Below are 17,323 nucleotides of genomic sequence, written 5' to 3' on the forward strand. Positions count from 1 at the left end.
AAAAAAAAAAAAAAAAGAATTGTTTTTTCTAAAGAATGTCATTGATAATTTTGATACAGATTGCATTGAATCTATAGATTGCTTTTGGTAGTACAGTTATTTTTACAATATTCTTCCCATTCATGAACATAGGATGTATTTCCATTTTTTGGTGACATCTTCAATTTCTTTCATCAGTGTTTCATAGTTTTTCCTTGTAGAGATCTTTCACCTCTTTGGTTAAATTTATTTATGGGTGTGTTTTTAAAAGTAGCTATTGTGAAAGGGATTGCTTCTTTGATTTTTTTTTTTTTGCTAGTTCATTGCTGGTGTATAGAAACACTACTGATTTTTACATGTTAATTTTGTATCATGAAACTTTATTGAATTTATCAGTTCTAAGAGTGTTTTGGTAGAGCTTTTTAGGGTTTTCTGTATATAAGATCATGTTATCTGCAAACAGGGACAATTTGGCTTCCTCTTTTTCATTTTGGATGCTCTTTATTCTTTTCTGTTGCCTAATTGCTCTGGCTAGGACTGCCAGTACTATGTTGAATAAGAGTGGTAAGAGTGGTCATCCTTGTCTTGTTCTGGTTCTTAGAGAAAAGCTTTCAGTTTTTCCCCAATCAGTGTATTGTTAGCTGTGGCTTTGTCTTATATGGACTTTAGCGTGTTGAGGTATGCTTCTTTTATATCTAGCTTGTTGAGGGTTTTTATCATGAAACATTGTTGAATTTTATCAAATGCTTTTTACATCTGTTGAGATGATCTTTTTATTCTTCATTCTGTTGAAATGGTATTTTTATTCTTCATTCTGTTTGTGATGTGTCACATTTATTGATTTGTATATGTTGAGCTATTCTTGCATCCCTGGGATAAATCTCACTTGTATCCTCTTGCTGAATTGATCTCTTTTTCTTTACATAATAACCTCCTTTGCCTCTTTTTATACTTTTGACTTAAAAAATCTGTTTAATCTCATGTAAGCATAGCTACTTCTGTTTGCTTTTGGTTTCTGTTTCTGTTTACATGGAATATCTTTTTCCGTCCCTTCACTTTGCATCTATATGTGTTTCCACAGGTGAAGGAAGATTCTTGTAGGTAGCACACAAGTGGGTCATTTTTTAAAGATCCATTCAGCCAGTCTATCTTTTTTTTTTTTTTTTTTTAAGGCAAAGCCTCACTCTGTTGCCCAGGCTGGAATGCAGTGGTGTAATCTCGGCTCACTGCAACCTCTGCCTCTCAGGTTCAAGTGATTCTTCCACCTCAACCCCTCAAGTAGCTGGAACTATAGGCATGTGCCACCACGTCTGGCTAATTTTTTTCTGTGTGTGTATTTTTAGTAGAGATGGGATTTCACCATGTTGGCTAGGCTGGTCTCAAACTCTTGACCTTCAAGTGATCAGCCTGCCTCAGCCTCCCAAAGTGCTGGGATTACAGGCATGAACCCTGTACCCGGCCTCAGCCAGTCTATCTTTTAAGTGGGGAATTTAATCCATTTACATTCAAGGTTATTATTGATAGGACGGGAGTGACTCTTGTCATTTGTAAATTGTTTTCTAGATTATTTTGTATATCCTTTGTTAATTTCTTCTTCTATTATTGTTTATTATTGTGGTTTGGTAGGTTTTTGTAGTATTGAGGCTTGATCCTTTTCTCTCTCCTTTGTACATCTGCTCTGCCAGTGAGTTTATACTTTTCTATGTTCTCATGATTGTGATTATCATCTTTTTGCTTCCAGATGTAGGACTCCCTTGAGCATTTCTTGTAGAGCCAGTTTAGTGGTGATGGGTTCCCTCAGTTTTTGCTTTTCTAGGAAAGACTTTGTTTCTCCCTCATTCTGAAGAATAGACTTGTTGGGTGTGGTATTCTCAGTTGACAGTTTTTTTCACCCCTTTCAGATACATGGACTATATCATCGCTTTCTCTCCTGGTCTATAAGATTTCTGCTGAGAAATTTATGGTTAGTCTAAGGGGAATTCCCTTATATGTGACCTAACACTTTTCTTTTACTGTTTTGAGAATTTTCTCTTTGTCTTTGACTATTGACAACTTGACTATAATATACTTCAGGAAGCACCTTTTTTGGGTTGGATCTATTTAGGGACTTGAGCTTCCTGGATCTGAATATTCATATCTCTCCCCAGACTTGGGATGTTTTCAGCTATTATTTCATTAAGTAGGTTTTCTATACCTTTTTACATCTTTTTTCTTTCTGGAGCTCCTATAATATGAATATTTATTCACTTAATAGTGTCCCATAGGTTTTGTAGGCCTTCTTTACTCTTTTTCATTTTTATTTCTTTTTTCCTCTCACTGGGTAATGTCAAACAATTTATCTTCAAGTTCAGCGATTCCTTTTATCTGCTAGATCAAATCTGCTGTTGAAACTCTTCATTATATTTTTAAATTTCATTCTTTGAATTTGTTAGCTGTGTTTCTTTTTTGTGATATCTATTTCTTCATTGAATTTCTCATTCATATCATGTATTATTTTTCTGATTTCATCAAATTGTCTATCTGTATTTTTTGAATTTCATTAAGTTTCCTTAAGATTATTATTTTGAATTCCTTTTCTGACAATGTATTGATTTCTTTTTAATTGGGGTCTGTTTCTAGAGAGTTATTATGTTCCTTTGGTGGTGTCATATTTTCTTGCTTTCTTCATGTTCCCTGTGTCCCTGCATTGAGGTCTGTGTGTCTGGTTGAACAATTGCTTCTTCCAGACTTTCTAGAGTGACTTTCTTAGAGAAATACTTTTACCTTGGTTGAATTTTAATGCGCCAGTTGGGAAGGGTGGTTCTTGTAAGTTCAGTGGTATAGTCTTTGTGCAGCTTCTTTGACTGTGTTTGACATCAGCAATAACTATGAACATATCAGTGGCCTAGACTACAGAAGTTTGTGGTAGTGGTGGTGGCAGCATAGGTTGTTAATGTCCTTGGTGGCAAGGGCTGTTGTGGCAAGGGCTATTCTATTCTTATTTTCCCCATAATGGGAAGACTTAGCTGAAGGGCTCTCTCTTGGTGTCAGGTCTGACATGGCATAGAAGCAGCTGCCAAGGCACTGGATTTCAAGTACAGGTGCTCAAAGCAACTGTGGGGCAAGTTCTTACTTAGGCTCAGGGTCTTGTGAACCTATAGTGGCATTCAGTCTTGGGATGCAGAGTGGTCTCTGTGTCAGGGCTGGATATAGGTTGCCCATGGTGCCTATCAGCTTGGCTTCAGGGGGTCAGGTTGTAACTGTAATTCTACCCCTGGTGGGCAGGGTGCAGCCCTGGTTTAACTTGGAAGAGAAAGAAGGGCTCTGGAAGTGTGAACCCAGAGTGCAAGATATGGCTGTAATTGCTGTAATTTGGGAAACTGCACCAATAGAGCTCAGTGGCAACTTGGATCCCTAGGGGTGAGGAATTCTGTAGTGGTGATTCTAGACTCTGCAATGGTGGGACTTGACAGTATCCCAGTCTCTGTGAGGCCAGATGCAGCAGCAGCAAGCTCCCCAAAATAATCAAGCACACTGTTTTTTGGGCTGTACCAGGGCAGGGAGCAGCACAGCAATGACTCTACTCCCTGGGAGAAGGGTGTCTCAGGAGCTCAGACTCAAGGGGCCTACTCCAGCTCTAAAGAAGCAGAATACTAGAGCTGTCTGGCCAGTAAGGTGGGGTGTCTCAGCCAGCCACTGCTGTATTTCCCTGGGACCTAGGATACTATGTCAGCACAGCCCTAGGACATACAGCTGCTCAGCTTGGCTGAGGCACTGATTCCCCAGCAGGCAATGTGCCACTCCAGTTCAGTCCTGAGGGATGTGACTATTCTAGATAGCCTCAACACCATTGTCCTGGGATATAGGGCTCTGCCAAAAGCATTGTTCACTTAGGAACTGAAACTAGTGCAATTTCGGCTTAGGCCCCTATGGGTAGGGTGCTGCCTAGTGTGAGAGCTGGGTGGAGTGGGTGGAGCTGTTTTACCAAAGTACTGATTCTCTAGGGAAGAGGGTACAGCTTCAGCTCTGGAATGAGTGGGTAGGGGATGGGGATGTGGAGTGGTTCCACTGCTGCTTGGCCCCATGGGAAAAGGTGTAACAGTTGCTCACAGCTCTGCTTAGAGATGTCAGGTCACTGAGTGGTGGTGTCTCAGCAGCAGTTTACCCTCAGGGATGAAGGGGTGAATGGCTACTCACCCCCAGAGCAAGACACATTCCAACAGTAGTCCCGGTTCCAAGATGCCAAGACGGTGTAGCACAGTAGCCATGCAGGCCACAGAGGATGGGGCACAGTATTGGCTCCATCTCTAAGGAGCATAGTTGTGTGCCTGTAGGCAGCTCCCTCAGCTGGGCTTAGTGCCTGTGAGAGCTGTAGGAGATCCCAATGGTGATGATGGTAGGTGTACAAGGTGCTGATAGAGGCTACTGGGATCTTCTTGCTTACCTTTTGCTGTAGGGAGAAGTTCTTCCTGGTTTCCAGCTGCTCTTAGCTGGGCAATGGAGTGCTGGGATCCCAGGGTTTCCTTCTGTTCTCTATCTGGCTATCCTGAGTTTCTGTGCTTACCAGAGTTTCTGTTTCTCCTTTGATATAATCCTGCACTCTCCTTTAGTTTTTTAAAAAATATTGTTGTTTATTCTTTGTTGTAGTTGTTTTTGTGCAGAAAATGAGTGTCAGGGATTTCTAATCGGCCATCTTGCTGACATCACACTAGGAAACATGTTATTAACTCATATAATACTCACAATAATTCTGTAGAATATGTACTAATATTATTTTTCCCTGCCTTTTTTTCTCTTGTGGAGAAAATTGAGGCAGAGAGGTAGGTTTGCCCTTAATTACGTTTTAAATTATAGAGTAAATATTCTGTGGCTTCAGAGTGGTAAACACTGTAATACTTTAACATTTTCAAAGCCCTTTGCTACATAACATTTTTTTCTCTTGGTTTACAGAGCTACTCAGAGTGTGGTATGTGCAATAATCACTGACAACCACTTTTAACAAATACAGAAGTAAAGTAAAGCAATTTGCCCAAAGTCACAAAAACAAGTTAGTAAGTTATGAAATTAGTTACATGCATGGAATATTCATGCTTGAAGGAATCTTAAAAGTTTATCAAACCCAAACCTCAGATTTTACAGATGAAGAAGCTGAGGCCCAGCCAGCAGCAACTGAACTGTCCAGAGCCACAGCTGGCAGATGGCAGAGCTGGGATTAGATTGCTAGTAACCTGGCTCCACCCTGCACCTCTACTCTGCCTCTCTGGGCTGGAACTAGAACCCAGTTCTTCTGACTTTGGATTTAGTACTCATACCACTCTCCTGTGCTGCTTTATTGAAAATCCAAGAATCCAGCTGTGGGGATAAGGTCTACATCCATGAAATAACTGAAAACTAGCATGTGATATGGAGAAACCATAAGAACAGGAAACTGCCTCACCACAAGTGAAATGCCCAGATCTCACTCTTTGCTACCTGTTAATAGTGTTTATTGATCAGCAATTTTTTTTTCAGACATTGACAGCCCCCAAAACCTGGTGACTGACTGGGTGACAGAGAATATGGCCACTGTCTCCTGGGACCCAGTGCAGGCCACTATTGACAGGTATGTGGTGCGCTACACCTCTGCCAAGGACGGAGAGACCAGGGAGGTTCCGGTGGGGAAGGAGCAGAACAGCACTGTCCTGACAGGCCTGAGGCCTGGTGTGGAGTACACGGTGCACGTGTGGGCCCAGAAGGGGGCCCAGGAGAGCAAGAAGGCTGACACCAAGGCCCAGACAGGTAAGGAGCATTGTTCTTTGGGAATATAAGAGCTTTCATGCTAAGTCAATGGATGACAAGTTTTGTTTTCCTTCTCTGACATTGGCAGAAATCAATGATTAATGGAAGAGTGGGATGGCGTCCATCCTTTCATAACAGATTACACACACCATCCCTCATTTTCCTTTAACTAGTTTCCTTGCAAGTCAGGGCCACATGGCAGTCTCCAAGCTATGATTACATGGTCATGTCCATCAGCTCCTCTTCTGATTACATGGATCTTTTGCCGTAGACAGTATCAAGGGTCTCTTAGTGAGTCTGTGAGTGGGAACAGAAAATGAAAATCAAATTTTGTCAATAGTATACTGAAAATTTGACTTTAAGAATGTAGACATCGCATCTGCCATAGCAAGGAGATGTATATCATTTGGTTTATGACAAATGAATCATATTATAACTATAAAACAAATTTATAACTAGAAATTATGCTAAGTTCTATGAAGGAGATGACACGGTGTAGGTGTAGAGAATAATGAAGTAGTGATGTTTCTCAGATAGGATGCGTAAATAGCAATAGGATACACATGACCAGAACAACCAAATAACTGTTGCTTAAACAAGAAAAGAGCATGTTCCCCTCTGTGGAACAGCAGAGTATACGTTGGCCAGAGTTTTGAGTATAAGGACAGGTCTTGCGTTATATTCTTATTTTAGTGGAAGCGATATCTAACCATATTTTCTACAGTGATTTAATCAGCAAACCAGCATGATGAGTGAATCTATGATATACTAGAGAGTATTCACCCAGGGTTTTACTTTTTGCTGATTTATTTAATAATATATAGTAAGTACTTTCCATGTGTCCTGCCCACTACTAGGCACTGGGAACGCAGGAGAATAGGATGCTGCCCTTTTCCTCTAGGGGCTTACATTTAGGGGTGGCTTTTAGAATCTTCTAGTATGAAATAGGAGGTCTTTACTGACATGATGCCAGACACAAAATTGTTAGTTCCTTGTGAGCAGAGACCATGTATTTCCCAACTCTGGATTCTGCACACTGTCTAGAACATTTCGTGCATAGAGTTGGGGCTTGATATACCCTTTCTAGATGAATAAAAGATTTGTTTTGCTAAAGACTTGGTAGAGGTAACAGCCTGGATTTTCAGGTTCTGATCTATTTTGCTTTCTACTTGAGGAGCCAGGTGTATCTCGGGGGAGAAGATGATGTCCATGAAACAGCTAAAAACGAAACAAGAGCATATGAGGCGGAAACCCCATAAAACATGAAAGGGTTTCACCCCACGCAAAATGGTCATGAGTTTCTGCACTCTGGGACCTGTTCATAGTGCATATTGATCAGCATTTTTTTTTTCCAGACATTGACAGCCCCAAAAACCTGGTCACTGACCGGGTGACAGAGAATACAGCCACTGTCTCCTGGGACCTGGTGCAGGCCACCATTGACAGGTATGTGGTGCGCTACACATCTGCCAATGGAGAGACCAGGGAGGTTCCAGTGGGGAAGGAGCAGAGCAGCACCATCCTGACGGGCCTGAGGCCGGGCGTGGAGTACACGGTGCACGTGTGGGCCCAGAAGGGGAACCAGGAGAGCAAGAAGGCTGACACCAAGGCTCAGACAGGTAATAGGAGTGAAGAGAAGAGCAAACCGGGGTAGTTAATGCAGGTTGATCTATTGCAGCTGAGTGGTGATGCAGCTGCTTTTGGCATCTGTAACTGCAGGGCTGCAAAGTGTTTTAGGAGAGTTTGCTGTAAAAAACAAAAAACAAAACAAAAACTTTCATTCACCTAAAGAAAGAACAAAGTGTTACAGGATACAGGAAAAAGGTCCCAATCCAGACGCTTAGAAAGGGTTCTTGGATCTCATGGAAGAAAGAGTTCAGGGTGAGTCCATAGAGTAAAGTGAAAACAAGTTATTAGGAAAGTAAAGGAATCAAAGAGTGGCTACTAGCCATAGGCAGCGCAGCCCCGAGGGCTTCTGGTTGTCCATTTTTATGGTTATTTCTTGATGATATGCTAAACAAGAGGTGGATTATTCATACCTCCCCTTATTAGACCATACAGGGTGACTTTCTGACATTGTCATGGCATTTGTAAACTGTCATAGCGCTGGTGGGAGTATAGTAGTCAGGATGACCAGAGGTCACTCTCATTGCCATCTTGGTTTTGGTGGGTCTTGGCTGCCTTCTTTACTGCAGCCTGTTTTATCAGCAAGGTCTTTATGACCTGTATCTTGTGCCGACCTCCTGTCTCATCCTGTGGCGTAGAATGCCTTAACTGTCTGGGAATGCAGCCCAGTAGGTTTCACCCTTATTTGACCCAGTTCCTGTTCAAGATGGAGAGCTCTGGTTCAAGCGTGTCTGAAAAACTACAGTACTGGACCCAGTGGGAGCAGTCCCACGAATGTCTTTTCCCACGAATGTCTTAGAACTCTTTCCAAAGCCTGTGTTTTCAATCATTGTGTCTCTCAGCTATAGACAATTGTAGAAAATAATGTAAAACCAATATAAAATTCTTAAAACCACTGATTAAAAACCTGTTTTGTGGCAAGCTATTTTGTGTAGGTTTGACCGAATAGACGCTGTGTAATAGAAAGGAGCAAGTATTCACCTGGGCGCTGGAGCCCTGTTTCCTTGCAGTAGGCAACTGACTTTTAGTGAGTATCGTCTAAGTGCCAGGCCTGGGGAACACAGTGGCGAACAAAACAAATATCTCTACTCTCTTGAAGTCTAGTGTGAAGATAGACAATAAATAAGAAAACACATTTAAACCTGTAAATTGTGCTAAATTCTGTGAAGGAGATGAACATGGTATAGGTATAGAGAATTACAGGGTAAGGATGTCTTGTAGATGGGAAGGGTGAGTAGTAATAGGATTGCTATGCTATTGCTATACATTGACAGAAACACTCAAACAACAGTTGCTTCAGCAGGAAAGGAGTGTATTCCTCTCTGAAGAATGGCCAGGGCTGATACGGTCGCTCCTCATCCAGGACACCCAGGCTGCTTCTGTGATTGTTGCTTAGTCATCCCTAGCAAGTTGCCCTCCTTTACCTGGTCACCACCCTGTCTGCATTGTAGCCAGTGGGAAGAGGCATGCTGAAGGTCAGGGCATCACTGGGACATTGTACACATCAGCCCTTCTCATGTTCCATTGCCAGGTCCCAGACAGACCTCACTGCACAAAAGGCTAGGAAATGAGGTCTTTAGCTGGATGGCCCTGTGCCCAGCTTTACTTCAGTTATGCTGTCCTGTCCAACACAGCAGCTGCTAGCTACATGTGGCTATTAAAATTATTTTTATTTTTATTTTATTTTCAGAGACAGGCTCTCTTTCTGTTAGCTAGGCTAGAGTACAGTGGTGTTATCACTGTTCACTGCAGGCTTGACCTCCTGGGCTCAAGCCATCCTCCCACCTCAGCTTCCCAAGTAACTGGGACCATGGGCACATGCCACTAAGCCTAGCTAATTTTTAATTATTTTTAGAGATGGGGTCTCACTATATTGAACTCCTGGGCTCAAGTGATCCTCCTGCCTCGGCTTCCCAAACTGCTGGGATTACAGGCATGGGTCACCATGCCCAGCCTAAATTTTAATTAATTAAAAATAATTAAAATAAAAAATTTTCTTATTTGGATTAGCCACATTTCAAATGGTCAGTAGCCACATGTGACTAATGGCTACAGTATCAGACTGTGCCGATCATAGAATACTTTCATCATTGCAGAGAGATCTGTTGGACAGTGAGTATGCTTACAGAAGAAGGGGGAGAATGGATGTTGGCGAAAACTAGCCATTTCTGGCAGAGGGAAGAGTATGTGTGATGTCCCTCAGCTGGAACAGTACCGGGGATGATTGGAAAATGAAAAGAGGCTGGTTTTGCTGGAGCATAGTGGGTGGGAGAGCAAGTAGTCTGAGATGAGGTGGGAGGAGCAGGGGCAGGTCAGCCAGGACCGTGTGGTGCTTAGAGGACAAAGTGGGCTATGTTTATTAATATTAGAAGAGTGATATGATGCAGTGTTCATTTAAAAAACACTTTCCAGGCCACAGTGAGGAGAATAAATGGATAAAATGATAAGGATAGAAGTGGGGAGATTCGTAGAGAAGCTGCTAGAAAAGTCTGGGTGCAAAATGCTGATTGTCTAGATAAGTGTGATGGCAAAAGGAATAGAGAAGAGGGGATGTCTGGAATATATTTTTGAGGTATGGATGATAATACCTGTTGATAGATTTGAGGTAGGAAGAAAATGACTCAGGTATGACTTGTGTTATTTATTTGAGCAACATGGGAGATTGAACTACCATTTCTTGAGAGGGGAGACTGAGAAATAAAAAGTTTGGGGAGGAACATGAAGACTTTTAAATATTTAAGTTCAAGATACTTGTGAGATTCCTTGTTAGTTGAGTGATTCATTTATTGATTACATAAATATGTATTGAGTGTCTAATACAGGCCAGGCACTGTGGTGGAGATGCAGTTGTATAAACTAGTGAGGGGCTCAGAATTAATAGATATTGTGGAGCGATTAGCATCTAGTTGGTATTTAAAGCCACGGACATGAGTGAGGTCACCTAGGCGGAAAAGCAAAGAGAGGAAAAGAGGGAGCTTTGGGACAGGTGCAGTGGCTCTCACCTGTAATCCCAGAATTTTGGGAGGCCAAGGTAGGTGAATTGCTTGAGCTCAGGAATTTAAGACCAGCCTGGTGAAATCCTATCTTTACAAAAAAAAAATAAAAAAATTGGCTGAGTGTGGTGGCATGCACCTGTATTCCCAGGTACTCAGGAGGCTGAGGTGGGAGGATTGTTTGAGCCTGGGAGGTCAAGGCTGCAGTGGGCTATCATGGCACCACTGCTCTCCAGCTTGGGTGAAAGAGCGAGACTCTGTATCAACAAAACAAAACAAAGCAAACAACAAAGAAAGGGAGCTTTGGGTGCTCCAGTGTTTGAAGGTTGCTGACAAACAACTGAAGAAGAGCCAGTGAGTTAGGAAAATCAAGGGAGTGTGTAGTCACGGAAGCTGAGGGTTGAGAGTGTTTCAAGAAGGAGGGCATGGATCAGCTCTGCCAAATGCCACCCAGAAGCAGTGTAAAGTTGAGAAAGGCAAGTATCCATTAGAGGTGGCAATACAGATGTTGTTGGTGACTTAGACTAGCAGATTTAGTTGTGTGGCATAGAAAGATGCAAACACAATTGATTGGAGAGTAAGCAGTGAAGTTGGGTATGTAGACATTTCTCTTGAGACAATCTGTCAGTTTAGAGTTGCAGAGAAATGGAATGATATGGGGGAGGATGGGGGATTCTAGACCTTGCTTGTCTGGGTCTGATGACAGAGAAGAAGAGATTGATGACACAGGAGACAAAGGGCAGATCCGCAGCAAAGTCCTTGAGAGGGTGGGAGGGCCCAAAATTCAGAGTGAAGAGTCTTGGCTTTAACATAAGATGTCAACAGGAACTTAGCCTGTACCCTCCATTTCCCTGGGCCTGCATTTTCCTCCTGTTTTATAAGTCAGAAAGGTTGGAGGATATGACCTCGGCTCTCAAAGTAACTAGATACCAGGGAGATCAGAAAAGAGGTTATATCCACAGCAGTTTTGGTGGCTCGTCTTATTGCTTAGCAAGTTTTATTGTTATTTTGGTGAGAATTACAAGGACAGAAATTTTTTACATATAAAAACTGGGAGAAGATCTGATTCCTTCCAGTTTTATGTCCAGTGGTTTGTTTCCTTGGAAATGGAGACCAGGGGCCTTTGACTGGTGTTTTAAGTAGAATTCTACCGTTACTAATGATAACATGATGGAGAGCGCCTGGTGATGGGGTGGTAAGATGGGATGCCCTCCTTTGTTCTAAAGTTCAGCCTTTTCTAAATCCTTTTAAAAAGAAATTGACAGCCCCAAAAACCTGGTGACTGACCGGGTGACAGAGAATATGGCCACTGTCTCCTGGGACCCGGTGCAGGCCACGATTGACAAGTATGTGGTGCGCTACACCTCTGCGGATGGAGAGACCAGGGAGGTTCCGGTGGGGAAGGAGCACAGCAGCACCGTCCTGACGGGCCTGAGACCGGGCATGGAGTACATGGTGCACGTGTGGGCCCAGAAGGGGGACCAGGAGAGCAAGAAGACCGACACCAAGGCCCAGACAGGTACTGAGAGGGACCAGGCCAGGGGAACCCCTCACACTTACCAGGAGAGAACCTTCCTCCATGGGCTGGGGAAGGGAGCAGGAGGGTGGTTGCTTTACCTGAGGGCATTCTTCACAGTGGTTCCTTTTTTATGTCTTTGAGATAATTAAGTTGACCCAACAGCGCAGCTAAGAGAGTGTAGAGGGAGTGCTGGTGTCAAAGGCGGCCTCCCTCACCCCTCCTCCACCTGGCCCAGCGCTCAGACTCTCTACACTTGCTATGGAGAAAATGGTTGGGCCTTAGCTGCAGTTGGGAGAAGATAGAGGCAGGAGCCTCTTCTGTTTCCATCTTCCACAATGGAGGCAAAGGGGGTGCATCTTTCTCCTTTCCATCCTCAGTTGATGAGAAAAGGCACCTGAACTGCATGTATTTTGTGTGTGTGATGGGGCCTCTGGTCTTGGCGGAGCATCAGGAAGGTCAGAACCCAAAAGCACTTGGAAGACAGCACTGTGCCCACCTTGAGGTCTGTGGGCCTCTTCAGGCAGTGCGGGCAAGGTCTGTCCATTCCATCCATGGTTGAATGCACCAAATGTTGCCACAGGACCTAGAGATGTCTTGAATTTCTCTATGATCTTTATTAGTTAAAATTAACTTGCGTTTTTAATCTAAAAAGTAATATATGCTTGTAGTAAATATTTTCAAACTAAACAGAGATGTGTTAAAAAAAAAAAATGGCTGGGCACGGAGGCTCATGCCTGTAATCCCAGCACTTTGGGAGATCGAGGTGGGCGGATCATCTGAGGCCAGGAGTTTGAGACTAGCCTAACCAACATGGAGAAACCCTGTCTCTACTAAAAATACAAAAATTAGCCAGGTGTGGTGGCAGGTGCCTGTAATCCCAGCTACTTGGGACGCTGAGACAGGAGAATTGCTTGAACCCAGGAGGAGGAGGTTTCAGTGAGCCAAGATTGCACCATTGCACTCCAGCCTGGGCAACAAGAGCGAGACTCCATCTCAAGAACAAGCAAACAAACAAGTCTTCTCTTTGTCCTGGACTCCCTAGTACGCAGTGTTGCTCTCCAGATGCAACCAGTAGCCAGTTCTCCCTCCTTCCCTTTTTCCCACTTCCTACCTCCTTCTCCCCTTCCTTTCTCTGTTCCTTTCTCCCTTATTCCTTTCTTCTCCTCTTTCTTCTTTATCTTCTCTTGGTTTCACCGTCGCCATTTTTGAAGACAGCAATAAAAAAAATTCTTATTTTCCTGCTCCATAGAAATGTGAAAGTAACTAAGACATACGTCTCTAGTCCATAACCAGGGGGTGGTGGGCAAAGAGGTGGCAGGAGATTGCTTAAGATATTAAAATAGCCACAGTTTTGCCTTGATTATGAAATCAGGAAATTCAGTTTTTCTGTGAGACGACTAGAATAAAATCCATGCCAGATGTTATGCTTTAGAAAATCAAACCAAGTTGATATTACAGAAACTCAAAATTTGTCAAAACATACTAATTCAAAACAACAGCTGTCTGATTTCTATTAAAATACTGCAATTCAGTTCTCAGCTGAAATGCTACTGGGTAGAAAATAGCCTGGAGGCGTCTTTTTGGGAAGTTCTAAATTAAAATAACCTTCTGTGATAATGCTTTTTCAAAAGAGAAATTTCCATTCATATCTTCTTTGGTTAAAAAAAAAGAGCCTTCTGACCAGTTATGATGTTGACTAGTATTTTTACTGAGCTTTCGTTTTCCTGGTCTACAGTGCACACTTGCTTACCCACACTTGCTTACACACTTGCTTTCCCTCTAGTGTTTGAGTGAGGAAGTACATTGAAGAAAAGCTCTGCTTTTCCTACATCCCTTCTCTTTCCCTCCTCCCTCCCCAACCTCTTCCTTTCTTCTCTTTTCCTTCCTTCCTTCTCTTTCTTTCTCTCTCTTTCTTTCTTTCTTTCTTTCTTTCTTTCTTTCTTTCTTTCTTTCTTTCTTTTTCTTTCTTCTTTCTTTCTTTCTCTTTCCTTCTCCCTTTCTCCCTTTCTCTCTTTCCTCCTTTCTCTCCTTCCTTCCTTCCCTCCCTCCCTCCCTCCCTTCCTTCCTTCCTTCCTTCCTTCCTGCCTTCCTTCTCTCTCTCTCTCTCTCTCTCTTTCTTTCTTTCTCTTTCCCTTCCTCTGGGACCCACCCAATGCCCTGTTCTTCTTGTCTCTAATGGGTCTGTACTTTTAGAAACAAAGGTCAGAAAGGCCCTGTGGCAGGGAGGAAGAGAGTCTGCAAACTGCTTGAAAGAAGGAGGAGAAATGGGAGGGTTTGAAAGGGGAAAATATAAACTGGTATCTCAAAAATTACCTTGCCTCAGTTGTATCTTAGTAATAACAATTACCTGACTTTCTACATACAGAAATTGACCCTCCCAGAAACCTTCGTCCATCTGCTGTAACGCAGTCTGGTGGCGTATTGACCTGGACACCCCCCTCTGCTCAGATCCATGGCTACATTCTGACCTACCAGTTCCCAGATGGCACAGTTAAGGTACGGGGGATTCCTTGTCTTTTCTCCTGGTGCCTTCTCTTCTGTGTGAAGCAACTAACTTGGGCCAATCCGCTCATTTGCTGGCCTCATGGCAGCTTGCTGATCTTTATTGATCACATTGCTGCTTGTACATCTGCTCCGGGTTATTTTGTTTATGGTTAGTCTTCCTTAATAAATGTAAGCTCTATGTTTGTTTCATTTATCACCATATCTAAAGTGCATAGGACAGTGCTTAGCACATGGTAGGTGTTTGATACATATTTATCGAACGAATTGATTAACCCTTATTTCAAGGGTTATAGCTCTCCTTAGAATCTGAAGGCCAGCAAATTTTCAAAACCTGTCCCAATGGAAAATTATTATTCTCCCTCCTTGCCAATGAAGAAAGAAGGGAGGAAGGAAAAACAGGAAGGACACTTAGGTTTATTTGTTATCTTAATTAGTGCTTATGACAGCACCACTAGGAAGATTAGCCCTATGTTTATAGAGGAAGTAAGACCGGTTCAGAAGGAAGTTTATTGAAATACCAACTATCTCCTTGTCTCAGATATCAGTGGCCAGTTTCACCTCCCCTATTAATTTCTTCTTAGCCCGGCATTGCCAGCCTGTTGCTGCCAGCGATGGCTGTAGTTAGAGCCCCTGTGTGTATCTGAAGGCCAAAGTATCCCAGAAACTTGGCCGGTAATCCTGAAGCTGCAGTCCTGGGTACTGGCTCTCAGCTGATGCTCCCAGTGGTGCTGACTCTCCATGTCATGGCTCTCCAGAGAAGTGGCTGGGACCCACTGTGATTCTGGGCTGCCACTGAGGCTTCAGAGAGACAAAAGACTGTGCCCTCAGAGAGCTTCTGTCATTAGTACCCGGGAATGCTGTTGACACCTAGGGTGCTAGTGGGTGATAAACTGAGTCACTAGCTGTCTATTATCTGCCTTGTTTGGTAGGAGATACAGCTGGGACGAGAAGACCAGAGGTTTGAGTTGCAAGGCCTGGAGCAAGGTGCCACCTACCCTGTCTCCCTTGTTGCCTTTAAGGGTGGTCTCCGGAGCAGAAATGTATCCACCACCCTCTCCACAGGTAATGTGGAATCCTGTGCTCTGAACGACCATGCAGTGAGAACCGGCATTGGAGAGGCTAGCAAAGCAGTCCAGGGAGGAGCAAGTGGATGCAGAACTATTGATTTCTCTAGGCATGGGGAAGTGGAAATGGAGTTATGTGTTCAAAAGAAATCCATCCCACAATGGGGAGGCTAAAGAGAGGAGTGAAAGAGAGTGTTATTTTGTGGGGCAGTTGAGTTGGGGGAGGAGGTGATGTGAACTTGACTTTTTCCTGGTGCATTTGGGGAGTTGAAGAGAAAAATAAGATATGAGTGAAGAGTTGGAAAAAGCTAAAGTAGGAAGTTACAAAATGATTTCCAAACAAAATAAGTTGCCTTAACATAGGGAGAAACTCCACCTCTTTCCTCCTTGCCCAGCTCCTAACAATACTCTCTCTGCTTGGCTCCCAGTTGGTGCCCGTTTCCCACACCCTTCGGACTGCAGTCAGGTTCAGCAGAACAGCAATGCCGCCAGTGGTCTGTACACCATCTACCTGCACGGCGATGCCAGCCGGCCCCTGCAGGTGTACTGCGACATGGACACGGATGGAGGTGGCTGGATTGTGAGTCACGCAGAACCCTGGGGAGCTCTGCGTAGGGCCTTGCTTCTCAGCCCAGGATGCCGGTCATGGATGCTCCACAGAGTGTTTGGAGCCCTATTTCTTCTCCACCCATGGAAGAGAGGAGTTTTGGTGGCTTGTTGCTGTTTTTAGAGAGATCCCAATGTTACAGGAAAGCAGTCCCCATCCACATCCCAAGAGAAGGTTCTTGGATTCAAGAAAGAATTCGGGGCGAGTCCACAGTGCAAAGCAAAAGCAGGTTTATTAAGAAAGTAAAGTGGTGAAAGTACAGCTACTCCATAGACAGAGTAGGGTGTTTCTGAAAGTAAGGAGGAATGCATGCACCCTAGGTACGATACTTGTTTATATATAGGATTTAAAAAGATCTTGAGGAGATGTGCTCTGTTACAAGGGTTTGTGATAGAGGATTAATTTTCTTAATTACTGTATTTTGCAAGAATCAATATTATTATATTTAAAGCAAAATTAGGAGTGCTTCTGTTCTCAAGATATCAGGATATCAGGACATTCCTAAGTCTGGGTCTGTTTAGTAAACACTGTCAATCTGTTCCCTTAACCATAAACATCTGGAGGCTCGGAATACCTAACTTTCTGGGAACGCAGCCCAGCAAGTCCCAGCCCCATTGTCTTAGCACTCACTCAAGATGGCTCTGGTTCAAACGCCTCTGACACCAACCCACTGTAAGGATAGAGCCTAGTACTTATTCCCTGTCCTAGAAGGCTTGTGGGTTGATCATCATCTAGTAATGCCTTATATGTATGTATTACCTATATTTTACCTTCTTCAAAGCACTTTGAACACATGACCCTCACACAACAGCTTTAGAGTAAGTAAGAGAGGATTGTTTTTCCTATTTTACAGATAGGGACAGTGAGGCCCACAGAAAGAAGTGCTTGACCTAAGTCATACAAGAATGACAAAGCTGGGACCAGATTTCAAGACTCCAGCCTCCTAACTCATTGGTCTTCTCAGTGAGTTCATCTCAGGTCATCCAAAATGCAAATGCATAGCCTGTCTGGGGAGTTCAGTCCTCTGAACTGGAGTCTGTTGTCCAAGTTCTGTACCTTGGCTCCATAGTACAGTAACAAGGCCTTTGAGGTTTTGATTGGAAAGACTAAAGCCTGAAAGACGGAAACTTGGGCAATGCTCTAATTGTCCCTCTTCTGTGTAGACGTTTTATTCTCTCGGGCCATTGTCTGCCTAAACCACATGGCAGCTTCTTTGATTGCAGCAGCCTGATCCAATTATATGATGAGCTGCTTTTGAGGGTTGCAATCTGAT

The 17,323-nt window shown here is 43.4% G+C and overlaps 1 protein-coding gene across 1 annotated transcript in view; it reads left to right on the plus strand.

Annotated features, from left to right (window-relative positions):
* TNN (tenascin N) overlaps positions 1–17,323 on the plus strand; it is an 81,854-nt gene that overhangs the window by 44,684 nt on the left and 19,847 nt on the right. The window contains exons 10-15 of the mRNA XM_011981426.1: positions 5,470–5,736; positions 7,092–7,355; positions 11,611–11,874; positions 14,240–14,370; positions 15,309–15,441; positions 15,872–16,023. Coding sequence (XP_011836816.1) covers positions 5,470–5,736; positions 7,092–7,355; positions 11,611–11,874; positions 14,240–14,370; positions 15,309–15,441; positions 15,872–16,023 — 1,211 coding nt within the window. The remainder of the gene's footprint in view (positions 1–5,469; positions 5,737–7,091; positions 7,356–11,610; positions 11,875–14,239; positions 14,371–15,308; positions 15,442–15,871; positions 16,024–17,323) is intronic.

This window comes from Mandrillus leucophaeus, unplaced genomic scaffold (assembly GCF_000951045.1).
Source record: "Mandrillus leucophaeus isolate KB7577 unplaced genomic scaffold, Mleu.le_1.0 Scaffold226, whole genome shotgun sequence".
Classification (NCBI taxonomy): Eukaryota; Metazoa; Chordata; class Mammalia; order Primates; family Cercopithecidae; genus Mandrillus; species Mandrillus leucophaeus.